Source organism: Carassius carassius, chromosome 29 (genome assembly GCF_963082965.1).
Source record: "Carassius carassius chromosome 29, fCarCar2.1, whole genome shotgun sequence".
Classification (NCBI taxonomy): Eukaryota; Metazoa; Chordata; class Actinopteri; order Cypriniformes; family Cyprinidae; genus Carassius; species Carassius carassius.
This window is the reverse complement of record NC_081783.1, coordinates 28,090,501-28,116,401: the sequence shown is the minus strand read 5'-3', so window position 1 is coordinate 28,116,401 and position 25,901 is coordinate 28,090,501. Positions and strand designations below refer to the sequence as shown.

General features: G+C 37.7%; 2 protein-coding genes across 4 annotated transcripts; one reads left to right on the top strand and one right to left on the bottom strand.

Moving 5' to 3' along the window:
- The first annotated feature begins 286 nt into the window (after positions 1-286).
- fut11 (fucosyltransferase 11 (alpha (1,3) fucosyltransferase)) lies at positions 287-6,972 on the top strand. Of its 2 annotated transcripts, none has more exons than XM_059516522.1 (4): positions 287-336; positions 2,209-2,881; positions 4,276-4,898; positions 6,155-6,972. In XM_059516522.1, exons 2-4 carry the CDS (start codon positions 2,216-2,218, stop codon positions 6,300-6,302), a joined length of 1,437 nt encoding a protein of 478 aa, XP_059372505.1. In that variant the 5' UTR covers positions 287-336; positions 2,209-2,215; the 3' UTR covers positions 6,303-6,972. The 2 variants fall into 2 exon arrangements, with proteins under 2 accessions (XP_059372505.1, XP_059372506.1); XM_059516523.1 differs by having other exon boundaries at positions 311-328.
- LOC132109997 (proteoglycan 4-like) lies at positions 6,973-25,004 on the bottom strand. Of its 2 annotated transcripts, XM_059516520.1 has the most exons (27): positions 24,795-25,004; positions 23,574-23,633; positions 21,796-21,916; positions 21,613-21,717; positions 20,312-20,344; positions 20,162-20,221; positions 19,960-20,007; positions 19,771-19,851; positions 19,603-19,683; positions 19,042-19,098; positions 18,819-18,878; positions 18,511-18,728; positions 16,674-18,468; positions 16,500-16,541; positions 15,852-15,911; positions 13,071-13,154; positions 12,833-12,886; positions 12,356-12,406; positions 12,225-12,260; positions 12,086-12,136; positions 11,911-11,970; positions 11,616-11,639; positions 10,567-10,635; positions 10,423-10,473; positions 9,960-10,025; positions 7,644-7,746; positions 6,973-7,455 (listed from the first exon to the last, which is right to left on the bottom strand). In XM_059516520.1, the coding sequence occupies exons 2-27, from the start codon at positions 23,581-23,583 to the stop codon at positions 7,357-7,359; spliced, it is 3,519 nt and encodes a 1,172-aa protein (XP_059372503.1). In that variant the 5' UTR covers positions 23,584-23,633; positions 24,795-25,004; the 3' UTR covers positions 6,973-7,356. The 2 variants fall into 2 exon arrangements, with proteins under 2 accessions (XP_059372503.1, XP_059372502.1); XM_059516519.1 differs by having other exon boundaries at positions 16,674-18,728; positions 24,795-25,003.
- Between the last annotated feature and the right edge of the window lie 897 nt (positions 25,005-25,901).

The following is a 25,901-nucleotide window of genomic DNA, read 5'->3' as shown; positions in this document are numbered from 1 at the left end:
TTAACCGCAATTAATTTTTAATGACTAATATTATGTTATTGTTTAGTTACACAAGTTCAATTAATATTATATACTATTGAAAGGAGAAATATTTTTTTTATTATAATAATAAAAATATAACTCTTCAGTTTGTAGTTCTCATCCAGAACTCTAGGTGGCAGTAATGCTCAGTTTTCCCACTGTGATTCCTCAGAGCCCAGCAGCGTCTTGTGTTGTGTCCATCCCGATTCCCCATGGTCCATCCCATAGACATATAATTATTATATGTCTATGGTCCATCCTGCTCTGGCGACGAAGAGCAGTGAAGATGCGTCTGTCCTGAACTGAAGTAAGAAAGTACGCTTTCACATCATGTTGTTTGGAATATAAGCGTATGTGTTTGTGTTTGGTCGGAAATGTGTTTTTATATTCTTCTTTGGCTGTGCTTCAAACATAGTGTGCTCCATACGTGCATTTCTGGATATAATAGGTGCACATAATGCCCAAAAATGCTGTTGAACAAGGCTGATGACTAGGTTTTTGCCACTCTGATGACCAAAATTGATGTAAGTTATTCCTAGTAAGCGTCTTAGGTTTTGACACCACAATGACCAAAAAGCTTATTATGTTTTGAAATACAGCCATTTATTTTCGTTTTCTTCATATTTGTTACTGTACATGTACCTAAATATTCTATATAGTTTACAGGGCATTGTTATTTTCCTGCCTGTGGTCTGGCTTGAGATTCAGATTTTTCTTGCCCTGTTAAAATGTTTGACCCTGCAAAAATGAATAAAAAATAGAGTAATAAAAGTAAATAAATTGTTTGTGTGTGTTTGTGAATATATATATATATATATATATATATATATATATATATATATATATATAGAGAGAGAGAGAGAGAGAGAGAGAGAAAGAAAGAAGTAAAATTTAAACAAAAATAATTAATTTAATTAAAAACAAATATTTTTTTGTTTTTGATTCATGTAACCTTATGTTGTTGTTAAGACAATATCAATCATTTTTTGATACCACAGAACCAAAAACCAATAGACTAACTAATAAAACACAAGCATTATTAATGAAAAGTAAACGATCAATAATAAACAAATTACACCAAATAGCAAAAGTGAATACAAAAGATACAAATGAAATAAATATATATATTATTTTTTTCAGGCAGTTTGTATAAATTCACTTCACTGTATAAATTAAATTTACATTAATCTTTATTAATGCTACTAAAGTGATTCAGTCAGTGATTTTTCTCTTTGTTTTTCATTGTTTGACATTAATAAACATTTCTCTTTATGTGAATACTCGCAAAGACTGAATCTTACACAATTGTGTAAGACCCTGAACCTAACAAAATATGCAAATATGGGAACATTCTCTTAAATATTTATTAAACATTTTAATTTCATTAACATTTTAATAAACATGGGTCTTTACTTTGATTAAACAGGATTATTTCTGATATTGTCTGCTCATTTTGTAAGTGCAAGCAATTAACACGAGCACAAATTGTATATGTCTTATTCAAATGTCATTTCCCACATTTACAAAATCAGGCAATTATTTTTGTCCATCAGTGCATGTGTCTTCTTATGAGGTTGATCACTGTCTGTTACTGTCTGCGTGATGAATGTAGTACATCCAGATTACATTCATACTAATCGCATTCATACTATACACAGCATACTTTTAATGGTCGCTAAGTAATTGCTTATAAACCACGCTTTAGACAGCGTATGAGTACATTTTCTTGAACTGTTTTGAGCATCCTTTATGCCTTCACATCGTGCAGGCCTTTATCGTCGAGCCCACGTTTATTTTTACCCTTAATAATATTTACAGTCCTATGCAGATACTTGAATTTTTTAACCACATTGCAACAGTTTAAAGAGATAGTTCACCCCAAAATTAAAAAACTCTCATTTCGTTCCAAACCCGTAAGACCTTTGTTTATCTTCAAAACACAAATAAAGATATTTGGATGAAATCCGAGAGCTCTCTGGCCCTCTATAAACAGCATGGATACTATACCGATCAGGGTACCAAGAACATAAGAGTCCACCAGACATCAAGGGTTCAACCCTAACTTTATGAAGCCACGAGAAAACTTTTTGGGTTCATGAGGACGAGTAATTAATGACAGAATTTTTGAGTGAGCTTTCCCTTTAAGAGCAGAAGAATGATTCAGTGTTGTGTCTTTTATTTCCTCAGGTTGACTATGACGCTTTGCCTGTGGTTTATTGCGGTGGCCCCAGTATGCTGCTGGGGCCAGGGGCCAGTGGACACAGGGGACAGTGAGGTTTTCCAGCCCCAGAGTGCCTTAAGTGACATGGAGTTTGCTAGTGTGAGCTCGTACCGTGGCCCTGGAAACACTGATTTTCGCCCCAATAATAAGCTGCCCATCCTTCTGTGGTGGAGCTCCAATCTGTTCCCACACTTCCCAGGAGACACCGAGCGTGTGGACTGTGCCCACTCATCCTGCCTGGTCACAAGCAACCGTAAAGTCCAGCTGTATCGCCGCACGGCATCCATAATTTTCTACGGCACAGACTTCCGGGCGTACGAGGCTCCTCTGCCACGCTTGACCCATCAGACCTGGGCGCTTTTCCACGAAGAGTCACCCATGAATAACTACCTGCTCTCCCACAGTGTTGGGATCAGGCTATTTAACTACACAGCCACGTTCAGGAGGGAGTCGGACTATCCGCTGACGCTGCAGTGGCTGCCCTCTCTGGACTATCTTCTGGAAGCAGCGGCAGTCCCTCTGCAGGAGAAGAACCGCTGGAGACGGGCCGGTCTGGCCCCTGTGCTCTACATGCAGTCCCACTGTGATGTGCCTTCAGACCGCGATCGCTACGTTCAAGAGCTGATTAAATATATAGAGGTGATACTGTTATAAGAGATTTCCAATTTTCATACATTTGTCAATATATGAAGAGTTTATTTTTGAACCTGAAAATAGTCCCCAGGAACTCTGTTATAGCTGCAGCTACACAAACTAGCTGGGGACTATTTTCAGGCGCTGTGTAATATCACTGTTCCTTGATTACTACACCAGAATGAGAGGATAGGTCCTAGCCATATCGGCCTAGAAAATCACAACTTTTCATTTTCTGTCGGTCTTAGTACACGAGTCAAGTTTACGGTCTAACGGTCTAATCTGATTCAATTATCTACGCTAAGCTAAAAGTGCTACCTCCAGACCCAGAGATCGGCTGAATGGATTCAAAAATGGTAACACTGACATGCAGGGTAAACTGAATATTTATATTTTTAGTGTTCAAGGCTGTAAATTATTTTTATTGTAAATTTTTGTAATCTAAATAACTAATAGCTTTTTATCAATAAACCTACTGCAGTTCTGATGTTAATACATTTTATGAAAATATAATGTTTTCTTTTTAATATTAACGTGGTACAGTTAATTTAAGTTTAAAACAAGTTTGATATACAAAGTAATCTATAAAAGTTGTTGAATTACATTGGCTAAATTGACGAACCTATATTACATTACTAAGTAGTTTTCATCATGTAATCTGTATTCAGTAACAGACTACAATTTGTAAGTAATCTCTCACTCACTCTCTCTCTCACTCACTCACTCACTCACTCTCTCTCACTCTCTCACTCTCTCTCACTCTTTCTCTCTCTCTCACTCACTCACTCTCTCTCTTTCACTCACTCTCACTCACTCTCTCTCACTCACTCTCTCACTCTCTCTCACTCACTCACTCTCTCTCAGTCTTTCTCTCACTCACTCTCTCTCACTCTTTCTCTCACTCTCTCTCACTCACTCACTCACTCTCTCTCTTTCACTCACTCTCACTCACTCTCTCACTCACTCTCTCTCACTCTCTCTCACTCACTCTCTCTCACTCACTCACTCACTCACTCACTCTCTCTCACTCTTTCTCTCACTCACTCTCTCTCACTCACTCTCTCACTCTCACTCACTCTTTCTCTCACTCTCACTCACAAATTTGAAACTCTGGTAATATGTGATTCTGAGTCAGTTAGTGTATAATACCTCATTTTTCTATGAAACTCTTTTCAAAGTCAGCAAATGTATGATACCCAGTGCTCATTAGAGAAATAGTGCAGACATTGCATAAGGACACTTTCTAGTGTTGCATGTGTCAAGTGCCTGTGTTTATGCATACTATCAAGAGTTTATTTTGAAAGGCTATACAGTATGTTCAGCTATGCACATATATAAAAAAACAAAGAATATTTTGGCCTTAAAATCCAAATTATCATCATAATTTGTCTTCTCCTCAGATTGACTCGTATGGTAAGTGCCTTAATAACAAACCCCTGCCTGACTATCTGGAGGACACCAGCACAGCCACTGGTGAAGACAGGCGCTTCATGAGTTTTGTAGGCCGTTATAAGTTCCACCTGGCCCTGGAGAACGGCCTGTGTCCCGACTACATGACGGAGAAGCTGTGGCGCCCCATGCACCAGGGCTGTGTGCCCATCTACAGGGGCTCGTCGTCGGTGGCCGACTGGCTCCCGAACAATCATTCTGCTATCCTCATTGATGATTTCCCCTCTCCACGGGAGCTGGCGGAGTTCATCAAGACTCTGGATCAAGACGACGCAGAGTACTCGCGCTATCTGGAGTACAAAACACCCAGCAAGATCACAAACCTGCGTCTGCTGGAGGGACTGGAGAGCAGAGAGTGGGGCGTCAACGACATGAGTAAACCAAACTACCTGAACGGGTTTGAGTGCTTTGTGTGCGACCGAGAGAACGAGCGTCTGGCGGCAGTGAAAGCCCACAGGAAGAACCCACAGCAAAACCTGCCGCCCCAACCAAAGATGGCCAACAGCTCACACATGGGCTGCCCACTGCCCAGTCCTGGATATGGGCCTGTGGAGGGTCTTGACCCAAATGATAGGTAAACAGATTTTAAATATCACTATTTCATAAATACAGTGAGCAAAGGCAGCTGTGAAAATAAATCTGCATTGTTTATCCTTTTGGTCTTGCATTCAAAAAATCGTGACCTGTCGTTTAAGTAGAATAATTGAAAGTTGGGGGACGTTTTCTCCTTTTTTTTATGTTTGTTTTGGATTATTGTCCTGATGGAAGATCTAGCACATTATAAGATTTCTAACAGAGGAAGTCAGGTTTAGATTTTTTATCTGTTGGTATTTGATACAATCCATGTTGCCATTGCATCTGAACAAGACACCCAGGACCTCCGGCAGAAAAACAGGCCCACAACATCAAAGATCCAGCCGTATATTTAACCCAGGGTACATGGGTTACTCTTTATCCCTGTTTGTAAATCAATCTGGTGGGTTTGCTGGCAAAAAGGCATTTTTTTTTAGTTTAATCTGACCATAGAAGCCAATGCCATTTGAAGTTCCAGTCACGTCTGACAACTGAATATGCTTGAGTTTGTTTTTGAAGGAGCGAAGATACTTCTTCCTGAAACCCTCCTGAACAACAAGCTGATGTAGGGTCTGTTTGATATTTTTTTAGGTCTTCTGACCCCAAGACTGAACTAATCTTTGCAGTTGTCCAGCTGTGATCCCTGGAGAGTCTTTGGCCACTCAAACTCTTCCTCACCGTGCATTAGGGTGATACAGACGTCTTCTTCCAGGCAGATTTAACATCTTTAGTTGAATGGAACGTCTTAATTACAAGATTAATTATCTCTTTTCTTACAGTCACTTTCTATTTTATAAAGCTCAAGAATCTTCAGTTTTACTCCTTGTGATGGATGATTAAGGAAATTTGGCCTTTATGTTCCTCATTTATAATCCTTTGGAACAGGAAGTTATTGCTGGACAATTTAATGCTCCTAGTCACCCTGGTGTGCTAAAAAATGTGAAAATTATGAATAGGAATATTTTTCAGAGATATTTTACTCATAACAGTTTCTAGGGGTGCCAATATTTGTGGCCAACATGCATTAGAGAAAAACATTTATTTCATCATGAGATTAGAATTGTTTTGAATGGACGATCAAAAACATCAACGATGCAGATTTATTTTTGCAGCCACCATTGCTCATATTTACCAAGGGTGCCAGTGTTAGCAATGGACACTATATGTGCAGCACTTTTTTGAGTAAAATGTTTTGTGAATGTTGTTTTAAAGCAAGACATGTAGTAGAGTGAAACCGTGACGTGTGTTTGTTCTCAGCTGGCTCCAGATGTGGCCGCAGGACTACTGGCAGAGTCTGGATCAAGCCGAGGGTTTGGAGTCACTCGTCAGACACAACGTGTCAGATCCCTCGTTATTGTGGCAGCACATACAGAGCATCGCTGTGAGGAGAGCCAGAGGCCGCTGAGATGAGCCACCTGGGGGGGACGTCACAGATCTAAACTTCCTCTGGCAGCTCAAGACTGAAATAGTTCTGGAAACAATCTGGCAGTCCACCCAAGGCTGATGAGCCATTTTTACATCGTGAAAGTAATTGGAGTTTCTAATCAAATAGAAACAATCAAATTAATCTTATTACTTTTAAATGTTTCCCATCAGTATTTTGCATTTTTTCATAATGAAAGTTCTTGAGCTATATGTTAATCTGAAAGCTTCAGTGGATGTTGAACATTCACAGCTCACAATCACTCAGGTTTGCTCATAGATGGATATCACTGCAGTTATGATGAACAAAGAATAATGGTTTGTTTGCATGAGGGTCCTGAAGAGGGAATCTCATGAAAACACATCAAGGTCAAGTTTAACTAAAGGAAAAATCACTGCATAAAGTAAAGCAACCCCCTCTTTGGACCATTAAGATTTTGGATTATAATGTCTTTTGCATTCGAGTTAAGCACAAAATATGTAATTTCTCTTGAGTGGTTCATGAGATTCTCTCCCATGAGACTCCTGGGACTTGTTTATGTCTTGACTTGTTTAAATGTGTGTGTACCTCAGTATTTCTTATGCAATATTTCTATATTTACATTTTTTATTGCACATTCTTGTAACAAAATAAAAGGAGAATTCGACTTGAATTCAATGAGAATGTTGCTTTAATTGTGAATATCAATGCAGGATATGCATTTTCATAACAGCGCTACTAAAACAGTAATATAATTTCTATAAAATGGCTTCTGATGATTAAATACAACAAAGATATACATTCTTATTGTCTTGACTAAACATTTAAAGGGACAGAATTGGAGGGGAAAATGCACAGCAACAAGCATTCATAGCACAAGAAAACCTTTTTATGATATTCAGAAGGTATTCTGCACAGCGGCACTATGTCAGCGGTACGATCAGTGAGGAAAAATAAAGAGGAACATGTTTTGTGCCAGTAACGTGTCTAATTCCTTTTCAAATCAGCAGGTTAGCGATACTGTTGAGGGATATTTCAGGCATGTAAGCAGATCTCCTTATAGCACATTGGAATAGCAGCTCTCACAATGGACCGTCCCACGATGGAGAAACATGTTGTACAGTAAATCTCCCATTGGTTTACTGCAAATACCACACTGGGGGGGGGGGGGGGGGGGGGGGAATTCAATACATATTTTCATTAAAGCATATTGTCATATATTATTATGTACAGCAGTGTAGCATATCACAAACAAGCTAAAATGCATCAAGGACATTGTGCCATACAAAATAGAGAGGTGTCTGGGAAAAAGAGTCCTTTGTGTGAGCGGATATTGTTGCATACCTTAAAGCAGGATGGGTGACAGGATATGTTCAGGTGCTCAATGGTGATTTTGGCATCATTTCCCACCATTTCTCCACAGTATGTACAGGGAGTCATATCTCTTCTAAAATGACCAAATGAGGACATCGTTTAGAGTCACACTCATCACTGCTTTTGCAATACATAAGCACATTTAGATGAGTCTATACATCTATAAATGATACACTATATGGACAAAGGTATTGGGATTCACCTTCTAATGAACAGGTTTGACTACTTTAGTCATTTCCAGGAGTACAAAGTTTAAGCATATAATGATTTATGATGGAAAAATAATTTGTGTATTTAAAAATTTTATTTCAATCTCTGTTGCAACAGTTTTGGAAGTGTCTAAAATGACTGTACCCATATGTACAAGTCACTGGTGTTTGGTGAATAGTTTTTGGCTCAAGTCTGCATTTAAAGTCAGAGCAGAGGTGTTCAGCTGCTTTCTGCAGACCAGTCAAGTTCTTCCACTCTTACTCAATCAATAATTTCTTTTTGAACCTCGCCTCATACACAGAGGCACTGAACTGTTAGAATAGAAAGGGCCCTGTCCAAACTGTTGCTATAAAAGTAGAAGCACATAATTCCCTAGAATATCATTATATGCTTAAATTGTACTCATGGGAATTCCTAAAGAATTCAAATAAGTTCATTAGAAGGGGTCCAATACTTTTGTCCATATAGTGTTGATGAGCCATCTACATAATTGGTGCAAACTGCTGTCCCACAACCAAAAAACACATTTAAGTATTACAATTTTAGATGTTTACTAAGATCCCATCTATCTTATCTATTGAAACCCACAATAATATTTAAAATATCTGTAAGCTTAATATATATAAAGGCCTCATTTATTTGGTACTTTAAGTTGGGACTGGGAGGTGGCTGTACCGAACCCCTAAATTTTAACTTATGAAAATTATATTGCATTTTTGTTCCATTGTTATTTTTAAAAGTATCTTTTTCATTCTTTTAAAAAGTGAAGTTGAACAAATATTTATTTTATATTTTCTTTGTAAATTATGGAACAAAACAAAAATGTGTCCTGCATTTTTCATCACTTTTTTGGGAGTTATTCCATAACATGTAGTTTTTATATGTATACTACGTTGCCCAAGAGACGTCATGGTCAGTTCACTTAGTTTTGTTGTGGCCATAATAAATCGTGGTAACGTGATAATATGTCGTGGCCAAGAGATATTAATTCGTGGGAATGTGATATTATGTTGTGGCCACGAGATCATTTTGTCGAGGTAACGACATCCTTATGTCGTGCACTGTAAAAAATATTCCATAAAATATACGGTAAAAAAACGGCAGCTGTGGTTGCCAGAATTCTACCATAAAAAATACGGTAACACCGTTTTATACTGTAAAAAATACAGCAACACCGTAGAGGTTCAGCGGTTTTACCTTAAATTTACAGTTTAATACCGTAATTTAACGGTAACGATATAATATTAATATAACCATATTTTAAGTACTGAAATCTGTTTTGTACCTTTATATTACACTGGTAACCACCAAAAGCAGGTGGTGATGAGAAAGCCACGTGATGAAACGAAGCTGATTACAAGATAAATAATAAGATACACAGAAGGTGCAGAGTGTCATTCACACAGACACTAAATACCATCATAGTGAGACTCATTAAATTGAAATATGCAATAAACATTCATTTAAAAACATTATATGTAACATACAACCCTAATAAACATAACAGATAAGAAAAAAATAAGAAGAAACATAGTTATTTCAAAGAAAAAACATCAAATTCAAACAAAAATTTAAATGCAACGCAGAGAATTCTGGGATAGTAAGTTTTCGTTTTTCTCTGTAAAGTTTACAGGAAAGTTTACCGTTAACCAATTAACAGGTTTGTACTGTAGCATTTTCACAGTTTTTTACGTTAAAATCACAGTCATTTTTTTACAGTGTGGCCTCCAGATGCTATGTTGAGGGAACGACATCCATTTCTCGTGGCCACGAGTAAACAAACCTGCATGACCATTGCAGCCCCGGATTATCAAAATGGATAAATAATTTGAATTAACATAAAAAATTTAACTTATTAGGGATATATTTTTATATTTATTGTTATATATGGTTGTTTTCCCTTTTAATTTGTGTATTGCTTTAAATAGTTAATGTTTTGTATAATTATGCTAACATTTGCTTGCCTACCATATATTTTGCAAATAATTGCCTGACAATGACTGTTTTGTCTTTATGATTGTATTTATGCCCATGTGTGATGATAAATGAGTGTGTTGTGTTTAGATATTTTGTTACCTGGAGTAGTAGCTGGGGCTGCTGTAGTTGTAGTTGGAGGTTGTTGATGACACATAGTCAGAGCTGCTGTAAAAATGAAGACAAAGCATTTTGTGGTTGAAGTCATTGTATTGATCCACAGACGACTATTTCATAACCTTCAGCACAGTATCTCTGCACTGCACTTATCTCACATCAGTTACAAAAATAAACAGTTTTTCCAGTTCCTCATCACACAGTTGTGTTTTGTGCATTATTAGTCCCTGGAGGGTCTGCTTCACATATCAGAGTCTATGCTGTTCATGTTCATGTTAATTCATTTCAGTGCTTATTTTTGGAATATTTGTATTACTTTTGTATTATACAGTATGTAATCTGGGTCCTAAAGCAAACCAACTGAGAACCGCTGATCTTATGGAGCAAATCTCTCAAAATGACTATAACAGTAGAGAATGATTTTAAGAATATAAAGCCTTCAGGTTACCTGCCATCAAGATGTGAGTTATCCACATACTCCTTAACATAGACAAAGCTCCTAAAAAGACCAATCAAAAGAGATCAGGCGTTCAACAGGACAACACTTTCGAGTTAAATGAATCAGGATAAACTATAACATGTTCCCACATACTTCTTGGGTTCAGATTCTGGTAAGTTCTCCCGGACAGAACTCTCCACTGTTTTGGTGCTGGTTTTGTAACTATAAGACAAAAAAAGTCATTATGTTAGAAATCTTGTCTCAGACAACAAATCTCTGATGTACCAGGCACAGCCGAAGGGTCTCATGTGCTCATGTTCAATCATAAGTTATTTTGTTTGAATGTGAGGAACATAAGTAAAGGTGAAAATGTAGAGACATGCAGGATTTTTTTAAAGTACGTCTTTGTCAAGGCACTATTTCAGGAAAGATCTTTTAAGAAACAATGAGTAACCCAAGACTTAAAGCAGGGCTATCCTTATTTATCCTAGAAAACCTGCTCCAGTGCTCTGCTTCTTTAGTATGAAATCAGATGCTAAACAGGAAAAGCTCGTTTGGCCCTTGTGACCGATACATGAGTATTTGGTCAGACCGGACAGTTAAATGCTTGATATCCCCGTTTTATATCTTTTTGAAAACATGAACAAGAAAGACATTTATTTTTCCTCTTTGGGGAACATCAGGACTTCCCATGTCTTCACAAATCGTGTCTGGAAGTTAATATTAAAAATTTATCATTACTCCATCATTAATCAAATATTAAATCATGGTGTAATATCTTTATAAACATATTTCATATGTATAATGTGCATTAAAATATATGAATATCTTGTTTGTTTGGTCTCAGCCAAGGGGAAATCTTCCAAAGGGAGCCATGGGATGATGTCAAATGATAATGTATATTAAAAATTATTATTATTACAATGTTTTCATTGAAAAATAATAAGTAAAAAAATAAGAATCGGAATTTTAAATCTTGTGGAATCACAAAATGAATCATGTTTAAAAAGTTTCATATATCAACACTCCACGATTCTGTTAATAATAATTTATTTAAATAAGAAGTTTTGACAAAGTAGTGATATCCCCGTCTTCTGTAATCACATAACCTCAAATATGAATAGTGGAATTTACTTTAAATATTGTTTAACTTTTACAGCTTTTGTTTATACAGTGAACCTCACTGAAAGAGCAGCACTCACCTGTCCATGTCTGTCTTCCAGTCACTGTGAAAAAGAAAGTTGATTTTAAAAGGGATCCGGTGAGATGAAGGCTAGTTTTACTTCCAGAGAGCGTGTGCACACGTATGAAAGTGCGTTTGATTCTAGGTGAGAGTTTATCTGCAGCTCAGGTGGAGTTTTAGGGTTGGGCTTCCTTCTGCGGGACTTTAACCCATTATGATAATGACTTTTCTTAGCAAGGATCTCTATGCAAACAATATGAATCAACACAGACTAATCCAGGTGTGTAATAAACACTTATGCAGTCCTCAATTACCTCTTAGTATCAACTGGAATGACATCTTCAGCCAAGGAAACCAACACGTCTGCTGGCACACTGTCAATTAAACACAAATACCTTGATTAATATCGCTATTTAATCGAAAGCACTGGGTAAAATTACATTCTGTAATTTTAATATTATAAAATTGAATGTCAATTGATTTAAATACTCAGCAACCAAATCCACAGGATGCTGAAAGTTATTGAATGTTTCTGAGGAACTGGAAATAGAAATGAATTGTATCATGATAACCATTATGGTCACAATTTTAGCAAACAGAGTTTTGATGAATGAATCTGCACAGTCACCTTGAGTCCGGTTTGGGAGGACTGTACCACTGAGGACTATGAAAGACACAAGCAGACAGAGAAAGAGCTGTTGGCTGCCATGTGCACACAGATGACTGATAAACAGTGAGAATTACATTCAGGATCATCACCTCTTTGTGGGCTCACTCGATATTGGTATTGGATCGAAATCATAATCTGAGCTGGAAAAAAATAAAAAACAGTTTCACACTGCACTTGTGCTGTCATATGCAAGTGGAACTATGATGCCTCGGTTAAAAAAGGTTCATTGTGCTGTGACAAAGTACATCACAGCACATTTACCATCTCGTAACAAAGCAAAAAGATCGTAAGCATTCATTTACATTATGTTTGGGTGGTTTACATGACATCTCAAACACAGAGCAAATCGCATAAAACTGAAGCCGATGCGAACCCTTTATTTCAGGGGTGTCCAATCCTGCTCCTGGGGGCCAACGTCCCTCAAAAACACTGTAGTATTTACTATAAATTACTATAGTATTTTTGCCCGAACATTAGGGTTGGAGCTGAACTCAGCAGGACAGTGGTTCGGACACATCGGCTTTAACTGAACAATAGAAAAAAAGAAAGAAATGATGCTGTTGTACCTCTTAAAATCTTCAATCAGGGTTTTCCGGCTGTAGGTGTAGTCAGTGCTGGTTCTGAGAGAGGGGGAACAAAACTATTAGTTACACTTCAATACTCCAGTCAAGTTCTTTTATGTGTTATTTTTACATTATTAATCATATCACTAATCTGTCTAAGAAACCGCATGCTAAGCATATTCTTCAAAACTAAGAAATGTAAGTTCTATGAATAGAGAATGAATGAGGACAAAACAATCACCTGGTGGTAGAAGTATTGAAGGGAATAAGATCATCTGCGAGTAGGTCCAGAGTTTTATGTGTCTTGTTTGCCTGAGGCAGAGAACTAGATGGGAAATATCCAGATTATTTAACAACTGCTTCTATACACCTGGCGTTTTAGGTAAAAAAAAATCATTCACAGAAACATTTGTGTAAGACTGTAAGTGTTAAAAAACTGCATTGCGCCATCTCAAGCTAAATGAATAAACAAACCCGATTCCAAAAAAGTTGGGACACTACAAATTGTGAATAAAAACAGAATGCAATGATGTGGAAGTTTCAAATTTCAATATTATATTCAGAATATAACATAGATGACATATCAAATGTTTAAACTGAGAAAATGTATAATTTTAAGGGAAAAATAAGGTGTTTTTAAATTTCATGGCATCAACACATCTAAAAAAAGTTGGGAGAAGGCCATGTTTACCACTGTTTGGCATCCCCTCTTCTTTTTATAACAGTCTGCAAACATCTGGGGACTGAGGAGACAAGTTGCTCAAGTTTAGGAATAGGAATGTTGTCCCATTCTTGTCTAATACAGGCTTCTAGTTGCTCAACTGTCTTAGGTCTTCTTTGTCGCATCTTCCTCTTTATGATGCACCAAATGTTTTCTATGGGTGAAAGATCTGGACTGCAGGCTGGCCATTTCAGTACCCGGATCCTTCTTCTACGCAGCCATGATGTTGAAATTGATGCAGTATGTGGTCTGGCATTGTCATGTTGGAAAATGCAAGGTCTTCCCTGAAAGAGAAAACGTCTGGATGGGAGCATTTGTTGTTCTAGAACTTGGATATACATTTCAGCAATGATGGTGCCTTTCCATATGTGTAAGCTGCCCATGCCACACGCACTCATGCAACCCCATACCATCAGAGATGCAGGCTTCTGAACTGAGCGCTGATAACAACTTGGGTTGTCCTTGTCCTCTTTAGTCTGGATGATATGGCATCCCAGTTTTCCAAAAAGAACTTCAAATTTTGATTTGTCTGACCACAGAACAGTTTTCCACTTTTTTCCATTTTAAATGAGCCTTGGCCCAGAGAAAATGCCAGCGCTTCTGGATCATGTTTAGATATGGCTTCTTTTTGACCTATAAAGTTTTAGTCGGCAATGGCGGATGGCACGGTGGATTGTGTTCACCGAAAATGTTTTCTGGAAGTATTCCTGAGCCCATGTTGTGATTTCCATTACAGTAGCATTCCTGTATGTGATGCAGTGCCGTCTAAGGGCCCGAAGATCACGGGCATCCAGTATGGTTTCCGGCCTTGACCCTTACACACAGAGATTGTTCCAGATTCTCTGAATCTGTGGATAATATTATGCACTGTAGATGATGATAACTTCAAACTCTGCAATTTTTCTCTGAGAAACTCCTTTCTGATATTGCTCCACTATTTTTCGCCACAGCATTGGGGGGAATTGGTGATCCTCTGCCCATCTTGACTTCTGAGAGACACTGCCACTCTGAGAGGTGTCTTTTTATACCCAATCATGTTGCCAATTGACCTAATAAGTAGCAAAATGGTCCTCCAGCTGTTCCTTATATGTACATTTTACTTTTCCGGGCCTCTTACTGCTACCTGTCCCAACTTTTTTGGAATGTGTAGCTCTCATTAAATCCAAAATTAGCCAATATTTGGCATGACATATCAAAATGTCTCACTTTCAACATTTGATATGTTATCTATATTCTATTGTGAATAATATACAAGTCTATGAGATTTGTAAATTATTCCATTCCTTTTTTACTCACAATTTATTCAGTGTCCCAACTTTTTTGGAATCGGGTTTGTACTGTAATATACCATTTTAGTCTTTAGTAAGATAATAAGGTTGACTGAATCAAGCTTCAACTCATTTTGTAGACATAAAAATGAGGCATCAATTTTACAGAATCACCACAGCCTCTGTCTTGCATATTACACTCCTCTGGGACTCAAAAATAATTTCACTAATAACTACAGCTGCATTCAGCCTCTCTCTCTCTCATTCACACTCGCTCTCACTCTCTCTCTCTCTCTCTCTCTCTCTCTCTCTCTCACACAATCTCTTTCTCACTCTCTCTCTCTCTCACTCTCTGTCACTCTCTGTCACTCTCTCTCTCTGTCACTCTCTCTCACTCTCTTTCTCTCTCTCTGTCTCTCTCTCACTCACACTCTCTTTCTCTCTCTCTCTCTCTCTCTCTCTCTCTCTCTCTCTCTCTCACTCTGTCACTCGCTCTCTCACTCTCTTTCTCTATCTCACTCTCTGTCACTCTCTCACTCACCCTCTCTCACTCTCACACTCTTTCTCTCTCTCTGTCACTCTCTCTCTCTGTCACTCTCTCACTCTCTTTCTCTCTCTCTGTCTCTCTCTCACTCACACACTCTCTCTCTCTCTCTCACTCTGCCACTCGCTCTCTCACTCTCTTTCTCTATCTCACTCTCTCTCACTCTCACTCTCACACTCTTTCTCTCTCTCTGTCACTCTCTCTCTCTGTCACTCTCTCTCACTCTCTTTCTCTCTCTCTGTCTCTCTCTCACTCTGTCACTCGCTCTCTCACTCTCTTTCTCTATCTCACTCTCTCTCACTCTCTGTCACTCTCTCACTCACTCTCTCTCACTCTCACACTCTTTCTCTCTCTCTCTCTCTCACTCTCTCACTCTCTCTCACACACTCTCTCTCTCTCTCTCTCTTTCTCTCTCTGTCACTCTCTATCTCATTATCTACCTCTCTCTCTCTCTCACTCTCTCTCACACACTCTCTCTCACACTCTCACCTGTTGTCTGTCAGCAGATCCCGACTGAGAAGATCTACCCCTGAATCTGCTTGGCCAAAGCTGTAGGACAAAGAAATACAACATCATTTCAGAGAGAGCACTCCTGTCCTCTAGTGGTCTTTTACAAAACAGCATGTTTCAAAATTGATCTTTAAAGTCAGTCAGCAGACTTGTGATGTGACTGTCATCCACCTAATATTTGATCAGTGAGTTACTGCTTCAACCCTGTCACAGTAAATCTGGTGAATGTCTGCACTCTCATGAAAATGAGAAGTGGCACACAGTAGAGTGTCAACCAAGTTAAGGATTTTTACTAAATAATAAATGTCCTTTTTTGACAAACCCTGTCAATTGCGTTAGAATAAAAAAATGTTTGCTTTTTTGCTTCAAAATTAATAGATCAGATCTGTGACTGTGAATCTGACTAAGTTTATATTGGACTGCAGTGAACTATCACATTAAAATAAGCGCAATAAATTCACATGACAGTGAGGTCAGATAAACAGCAACAATATCAGCGTTCTCACTCTCTGCTCTGAACTCATTAATACTGCATGAAGCCCCTGTACACATGAATGGCACTGAGGTTAATGAACATAATCTTTATATGATGGATGCTTTTATGTGTGAATGGGATCATCTCTGTACCTGGCAGGCACTGTGCTGAAGGATAACAGGGTGTCAGACAGGCTGCAAAAGATAAAAACATGGAGAAATATAAAGGTTTCTGTCTACAGACACAAAGCATAAAATGCCAAATGTAATTAACATCAGATATGCAATTATTTACATTTCTGTAATATGAATGTTAATACAGTGAACCTTTTCTCTGGGACTGGTTCAGGCTTGGATTCAGGTGCTGGTTTCAGCTGAGTTGCAGATTTCACTTCAGGTTTTGGTTTAGTTTCAGTCACTGGTTTGGGTTCTGATGTGGGTTTCGGATCGGTTGCTGGTGTAGTTTGTGTTGTAGGTTTAGGTTCAGCTGTTTTTGTAGGTTTAGGTTCAACTACTTTAGGCTCTGATGTGGGTTTAGGATCACTTGCTATTGTAGTCTTTGTTGTAGATTTAGTTTCTAGCTTAGATTCAGTTGCTGTTGTAGTTTGTGTTGTAGTTTTAGGTTCAGTTTTAGCTTCAGTTACTGTTTTAGTTTCAGTTGCTGGTTTGGGATCAGTTGTTGTAGGTTTAGTTTCAGCCAGGTTAAGCGCTGATGTGGGTTTAGGTTCAGTGGCTGTTATAGTCTGTGTTGTAGATTTAATTTCAACCACTAGCTTAGATTCAGTCACTGTTGTTGTTTGTGTTGAAGATTTAGTCTCTGATTTAGTTTCAGTTGCTGGTTTAGGTTCAATTTGTGTTGTAGGTTTAGTTTCAGCTGATTTAGTTTCTGATGTGGGTTTAGGTTCAGTTGTTGTTTTAGTTTGTGTGGTAGGTTTAGTTTCAACCACTAGCTTAGGTTCAGTTGCAGTGGTAGTTTGGGTTGTAGTTTTAGTCTCTGTTTTAGTTTCAGTTGCTGGTTTAGGTTCAATTTGTGTTGTAGGTTTAGTTTCAGCTGATTTAGTTTCTGATGTGGGTTTAGGTTCAGTTGTTGTTTTAGTTTGTGTGGTAGGTTTAGTTTCAACCACTAGCTTAGGTTCAGATGCAGTGGTAGTTTGGGTTGTAGTTTTAGTCTCTGTTTTAGTTTCAGTTGCTGGTTTAGGTTCAATTTTTGTTGTAGGTTTAGTTTCAGCTGATTTAGTTTCTGATGTGGGTTTAGGTTCAGTTGTTGTTTTAGTTTGTGTGGTAGGTTTAGTTTCAACCACTAGCTTAGGTTCAGATGCAGTGGTAGTTTGGGTTGTAGTTTTAGTCTCTGTTTTAGTTTCAGTTGCTGGTTTAGGTTCAATTTTTGTTGTAGGTTTAGTTTCAGCTGATTTAGTTTCTGATGTGGGTTTAGGTTCAGTTGTTGTTTTAGTTTGTGTGGTAGGTTTAGTTTCAACCACTAGCTTAGGTTCAGTTGCAGTGGTAGTTTGGGTTGTAGTTTTAGTCTCTGTTTTAGTTTCAGTTGCTGGTTTAGGTTCAATTTGTGTTGTAGGTTTAGTTTCAGCTGATTTAGTTTCTGATGTGGGTTTAGGTTCAGTTGTTGTTTTAGTTTGTGTGGTAGGTTTAGTTTCAACCACTAGCTTAGGTTCAGATGCAGTGGTAGTTTGGGTTGTAGTTTTAGTCTCTGTTTTAGTTTCAGTTGCTGGTTTAGGTTCAATTTTTGTTGTAGGTTTAGTTTCAGCTGATTTAGTTTCTGATGTGGGTTTAGGTTCAGTTGTTGTTTTAGTTTGTGTGGTAGGTTTAGTTTCAACCACTAGCTTAGGTTCAGTTGCAGTGGTAGTTTGGGTTGTAGTTTTAGTCTCTGTTTTAGTTTCAGTTGCTGGTTTAGGTTCAATTTTTGTTGTAGGTTTAGTTTCAGCTGATTTAGGTTCTGATGTGGGATTAAGATCAGTTGCTGTTGTAGTTTGAGTTGTAGTTTTGGTCTCTGTTTTAGTTTCAGTTGCTGGTTTAGGTTCAATTTTTGTTGTAGGTTTAGTTTCAGCTGGTTTAGGTTCTGATGTGGGTTTAAGATCAGTTGCTGTTGTAGTTTGTGTGGTAGGTTTAGGTTCAGTTGCTGTTTTAGTCTGTGCTGTAGGCCTGGTTTCAGCCACTGTTTTAGTTTCAGTTGCTGGTTTAGGCTCAGATGCTGTTTTAGGCTGTGTTGTACGTTCTAGCACTGGTTTAGATTCGGATGTGGCGATAGCTTCAGCTGTTATTTTAGTGAGTGTTGTAGGTTTAGTTTCGGTCACTGGCTTAGGTTCAGATTTAATTTCAGGTGCTGCTTGCTTGACCTCCTTCACCACTGGCTCAGTGTTTGAGTTAACACTGTAAATAAAAGAAAATTACAATTGAAATGGTGTTAAACAAGATATAGGAGCTCAAAGCTGTATAACTGAGAGACGTTGTGTAGTTTACCTTTGAACAGGCACAGACTTAACAGATGCTGTAGTGTCATCATCATCACTGATATCTACCCTACAAACCACACACATATGCAAAAGTAAGAGGATGAGGATAAAGGTGATAACAAATAGGGTTTAAACAGGTAAAGTGGGACACTTTAACTTATTGCTGTTTTTTTAATGGAAGCAGATGCACATAATAAGAGATTAGTAAGATTGTTAGTGTGGGCTAGTACCTTTTTGCAACAAAGGAAATGCCCATCTCAGCAGAGCTGTCAGGCTTCTCTGTAGATCTGGAGATATTAGATGTGAACATTGAGTGATGAATATGATATGGATTAATATTAATATTTTAACCAAATAGTGAAAATTAATTAAGAATGAATGGGGAAAAGTCACATGGATGCACTGCCTTAAATTAACTATTAAATTTGACTATTAAAAAGAACAGCTGAACATCAGTTAACAAATAAAATGCACAAGAAATATGAAAATTGTTACTGTGTTCTTATAGTCAGTATTTTAGAATAAATATAAAAATCCTAAAAAAGCATTTTGATGAAAAATAAAGTGTGTTTTAATAAATAATGGAAAATTAGAATAGTATTGGTAGTTGTTTTGTTCATAAAAAAAAATCACTGGATACACCTTTTTACCTTATTTAGGCCTAAAACATGTATATTAGCACCTTGAAGGTACATATTATTAACTAAAGTGCATAGTATTACCATGGTACACTTTCAAAGTATGTTGAAGTTTCCAGATTTCCAGAAGTCATATTTCAACAAGACACTTACTCATATTTCTTTGCAGCTGACATTACGTATGAGCGGCGATTTGCTGCCGATCCCTTCAGCACACTGCTGGCTGCATCTTTCCTACACACATACAAAGGAAAGGTTATTTTGTGAAGAGGAAAATGAAGTCACCTTGGATAAATCAGTCTGTAGAGTGAGGTCTCTCACCTCTTTTCCATTTCCTCTGGACTCAGAGTTGGTTCAGACTGCACTGTCTTTTCATTGCTGGAGCGAATTGTGTGGGGGGCTCTGGGAAAAGAACATTTATGGAAATAAACATAATTAAGATGTGCTAAAATGAGCTCAAAGGCTTCTTGTGCGTGACCCCACATGCTTGAGTGTTTTCGGCTAACTTACATTTTCTTGTAGGTCTCAGATGGCTTTTTCTTGAAGCTATTTATTCCACTAAGGGAGGAGAGACAAATATAATTCTATCAAAACTGATTTATCTTTTATTAGCAATTACAAATTATATATTGTAGAAATTTAGTTTTAGTGTAAAAAATACATCCATATTAATATAATGGAATTTATTTCTGATCCTTCAGAATGTTCTTACGCATATCCATTGGTGGATGAATTTGATGTTGGCTTGGAATCGGTTTTCTTGAAAACCCCTCTGCAAAAGAAAATAGTCACATATGAAGGAAAATAATACAAAGGCAGTGCTGATAAAGATAACTTTTGATTGACCAAGCATTCTCATTACCTGATTAAGTATCCAGATACAGGTGCTTTTGGTCTGTGAATTTGAAAATGAAATACTGTCTCATTTAACATATAAAAATGTAGTTCTTTCAACTGAAAGGTTCTTCAGGGAACCAAAATGGCTCTTCTGTGGCATCACTGTGAAAATCCCATTTAGGAACCTTCATCTTTAGGAGTGTATATATTACATATTTATTGACCCTATTCCCTCCTATTTTCTACAAACCACATCTCCTAAACTTCTTCTGTCACTCCTACAGTATCAGATTCTCCACTGCTTAAAAAGTACATCATCTTATAATAACAGAACATTTCAGATCAGTTTCGTTCCTTGTGTCAATTGCAAAAGCATCCTCTCAATCATTCATCCTCAGTCTGCTGTACTTCACCAGTAATTCACCAGATCCTCCTGTCCACCTTATTGTTCACAGAACTGCACTTCACTAGTTTGAGTATTACTTTACAGCCAAATTATCCATGGTGTGTTGGTGTCAAATAACTGCTGGTGTGCCTCAGGGTTCGGTTATTGGTCCTTTCTAGTTCCTAAAATACACAACATTGATGTGACCTATCATCTAGAAACATTGATTTTCCTGCTAGTGCTATGCCAATGACATGTAGTTCTTCAATCTTAGAGTAGCTGCACAGATCTTGGTTGGTCTGATAAGGACACAAAGCAAATTCAAAGAACTAGCGGTGACAAAAGCCGACGGTGTTGTCAGCTGGGTCTGCACCAAAAATCTGTTTACACACGCACAGACTACGGCTGACTACAAACTAGCATGTGTGCTCTGCTCCTGCATGTACGGAATTAACTGTCTATATCAGCAGCTATCAATAGTCTGTATTCGTAAACAAATCAGTGCTTGCGGTCTGAGTGAAAAAACACCACCTCGAGCTTAACTGTCTGGGAAGCTTCTTTTCTTCCAAGCCAGTCCGTCAATTTAAGACAACTCCATTCAGCAAAGTTCACAAATAAACCATTCACGTTGCCAATAAGTTGGTGATAGTGTATGAGCACCATCTAAATCTAAGCAGACTACCTCACCACGGACAACCAGTCATGCCGTTTTTTTGATGCTGCACAACACTGGAGTACAGCATTGCTCCTCTAGCTCAAATCTCTGAACATAATTCAAAATGCAATGGTGTGTTAGGTCTTCGATCAACCCAAAAAGAACACTGCACAATACACAAATGACTCTTTACTGTGCTCTACTGACATTTTCTACATCTTTAGGTTACTTTGGCCTGCTAAATAAGTAAATGTAGAAATAGACCATGGAGAGTAATAATGCATACTTCTCTGTGTCGGATATGGGCTGAGGCACACTGACTGTGGGTGAGGAAACAGGACTTGTTTCTTCAAACACACCACTTGAACGGTTTGCTCGCACTTCGGCGACCCTACAAAAGAGAATGCATTAGATAAATTGTACTGTGAGCTATAAAACTTTAAGATTTGTTATAATTTTTATTTCTCACCATGGTTTCTCGTCCTCATCTCTCTCAAGATTCTCTTGCTCTCGTCTCTGTATCCAGCTGTTGTCTCCTTTCAGAGCAGTGCGAACCTTTGTGGTCCGCAAAACTGACTGTCTGTCCCCCTCTGAAATCAAGACAGTCCGGAACTTATCATACACAAACATAAAGATATGTTTCAAAATCACTACATTGAGCCGAAAGATGATAAGTTGATTACATCACTGGTTCATCACTGTACATTACAACAGTGGTATGAGACATTTACATTACATTTACATTTATTCATTTAGCAGACGCTTTTATCCAAAGCGACTTACAGATGAGGACAGTGGAAGCAATCAAAAACAACAAAAAGAGCAATGATATATAAGTGCTATAACAAGTCTCAGTTAGGTTAACACAGTGCACCTAGCATGGGATTTTAAATAATATAATATAAAGAAAACAGATAAAATAAAAAAAAGAATAGAGCAAGCTAGTGTTAGAGGTCTTTACACATACACACACACACATACAATTGCATAATTAATGAAAAGAAAATAGAATATAAAAAGATTAGAAAGGTAGTTAGATTTTTTAAAGAATAGAATGAGAATAGTGAGTGTAAAAGTTAGAGGGGCAAATAAAGATGGAAGAGATGTGTTTTAAGCAGATTCTTGAAGATGGCTAAGGACTCAGCTGCTCGGATTGAGTTGGGGAGGTCATTCCACCAGGAGGAAACATTTAATTTAAAAGACCGTAAAAGTGACTTTGTGCTTCTTTGGGATGGCACAATCAAGCGACATTCACTTGCAGAACGCAAGCTTCTAGAGGGCACATAAGTCTGAAGTAACAAATTTAGGTAAATGGGTGCAGAGTCAGTGGTGGTTTTGTAGGCAAACATCAATGCCTTGAATTTTATACGAGCAGCTATTGGAAGCCAGTGCAAACTGATAAACAGAGGTGTGCCATGTATTCTTTTTGGCTCATTAAAAATGAATCTTGCTGCCGCGTTCTGAATTAATTGTAAAGGTTTGATAGAATTGGCTGGAAGACCTGCCAAGAGAGCATTGCAATAGTCCAGCCTGGACAGAAAAAGAGCTTGAACAAGGAGTTGTGCAGCATGTTCCGAAAGAAAGGGCTTGATCTTCTTGATGTTGAATAAAGCAAATCTGCAGGATCGGACAGTTTTAGCAATGTGGTCTGAGAAAGTCAGCTGATCATCAATCATAACTCCAAGGCTTCTAGCTGTTTTTGAAGGAGTTATGGTTGATGTGCCTAACTTGATGGTGAAATTGTGATGAAACGATGGGTTTGCTGGAAGCAGTTCTGTTTTGGCAAGGTTGAGTTGAAGGTGATGGTCCATCATCCAGGAAGAAATGTCTGTTAGACAAGCTGAGATGCGAATAGCTACCGTTGGAGCATCAGGATGAAATGAAAGTTAGAGTTGAGTGTCATCAGCATAGCAGTTGTATGAAAAGCCATGTTTCTGAATGACAGAACCTAATGATGCCATGTAGACAGAGAAGAGAAGTGGTCCAAGAACTGAGCCCTGAGGCACCCCAGTAGTTAGTATGAGACAATAAAAAAAAAGTGTAACAGAAAGTTAAGTGTGTTAAGAAATGTGTGACATGTGGCACGACAGGATTTGATGCTGTGACGCAGGACATCATTGTTTTGGTTGTAAGAATGGAATGCCATAAATTAATTAGCTCTGACTTATGCACAAACACTGAGAGTTTAGCTTATGTGAGATTCATTCAAAGATAAGAAACATTGAAACACTGGTTACTGGATCTTACCTTTGGACATCGTTAGCTGCCCTCTAGTCAAAAAGGTCCAAAAACTGCCTCAAAAGACACCTGGATTTAAAAAATAAAAATAAAGGTCATTCATTAAAGCCCCCACAAAAGCAAATATTTGTATTCATTTCATTTTTGGCTTTTCATTTTTCATTTACATGGTAAAATATTATTATTTTTTTAAATAGAAAGCACTGACAATGCAACAAAGGCACTCTAAAATATAAAGATTCAGATTCATACCACAATGTATATCTCTCATAATGAAACTGACAAACTAACAAAAAGTTACACATCTTTCAAAATAAAAATTCCATTCAGGAAATTCTCTGAGTAACTGACAGATTCGTTCCATCCAACACAGAAAACAGGGAAGTTGGACAGTCGCGTTGATGGCATGTTTAAATAGTTTCAGTTACATAAGTCAAATTACTCATGCATTTCTTTACAAAATAGCCCACAAATCATGAATATATGTTTATTTAATCAGGTTGTTTTGAACCGGAGATACAGATCCCAAGATATGCATCTGTAGAGATCTGTAACACTGAAACATCAGTTTCTTTTCTAAACCATGTAGAAGAGCCTGTCCATCCAGGCACAACACACACACACACACACAGACAATGAAAGAGTCTGAACAGCTGATCATATGCAACAATTTTCATTATGGCCCTTACATTATGTTCAGAATTTTTGCCTACCTAGTTTTTTTAAATGACTGTAATTATTTCCATAAGCACTTTCTGTAAAATGGAGTTCAAGATCAACCACCCTTACATAATTGTTGGATGTCCGACTCAAAATCCCAGTGTGTTTGTTTTGTTATATTTAACTATTCTGAATAATTTGAGTATATTTCTGAACAATATGCTTTCTAATGATCAACATAAGAGAAACCATGATATATAATGTCCAAATTACAGCCTCACAACTGCAAGTGACATAAAACGTATTGGCAGTAAATTAATTTTCCACTTTAAAAGTCCATGAGGCCAAAGTCGCTCTGACAGTCCTCATTGCACCATAGTGACACAAAAAGACCTTCAAGCGCCAACACAGCACGAAACAAGTTTGAACAGCGATTGTGACAGTGCCAGAGTGAAAGCCAAATCACAGATATGAAGGCAAAAACACTTTCACTGTGTCCTATATCAGCCAGTACAGATGAAACCACAGAGTCCCAGATCATGTAAGAAACCAGTGGAAGAGGTGACTTACCTTATTAATGTCCGTTTATCTGCAGTATGGTGGCAGGTGCACTGAGCAGTGCTGGTGATTTCAGCTGACTGATTGTGAGCTCAGTCAATAAACACACACACACACACACACACGTTCAGGGGAGGTGTTCACTGACAGCTCTCTCCTCCAGCGAACAGGGAAGGGTGTGGGCACAGACCCGCTCAGCCAGTCAGGTAGGCCAGACCAACCAAACCTATAGGTGTGTACCTCTGTGTGTGTGTGTGTGTCTATGCACTTCATGTTTTGGCAGCAATGGGAGGTGTGATACTCTCCCACCTTTATTCATTGAATTCTGTTGCATTTACAGCCCAAATTCAGACAAATCTGCACCAAACAATTACTGGAAGCGATGTCCTCTGAACTGGTTGAACTGAGATGGGGTTAAGCTGCCTTCTGCATGCCTGAAAGACAGAAGACCACACACACATCGGTGTCCAGAGGGACAGTGTGAGCTCATTAGCTGTTCCTGTGGGACTATTCTAGAAAAGCTTCCAAGAAGACCAGCTTGTGCCACTTACTGAAGACAGACTCGAGGTCAATGATGAATAAGAAAAAATAAAATTAAAATTAAAAGAATTGAAAAATCTGCTTTAAAACACATGCCAAAATTTGACATTTGTTATCTTTGTATTCACGGCTCAAGTTTTTGAAAAAAATAAAAATAATAATTATATATATATATATATATATATATATATCATTTTTTTTTCTGAGGGTGTACTATTTGATTAGAACCTGAAATAGTATTTCAAAAATATTAGTCTGATGAGCCTTGACATAGTCATGAGGTTTTTCAGGTCCTGTCACATGACAACAAAATAGTTTGATTGCACCACCCTGACTTTAGAGGAAATCATTTTGATGGACAAAATGGTTTTTCAAACATGAGTATTTTAATTTATTTAAAAATTATTTGCAATATGTTTAAAAAATATATATATATTAAAATGCTGTAATACATATTTATATATTTTTTTACCAGCTTGACATTTTTAAAGCAAATTTCTTATTTATAAAAAATTCCAATTTTAAATCAGACATTTGTCACAAAATGTGTATTCATGTCACTGTATTTATGAACATGCA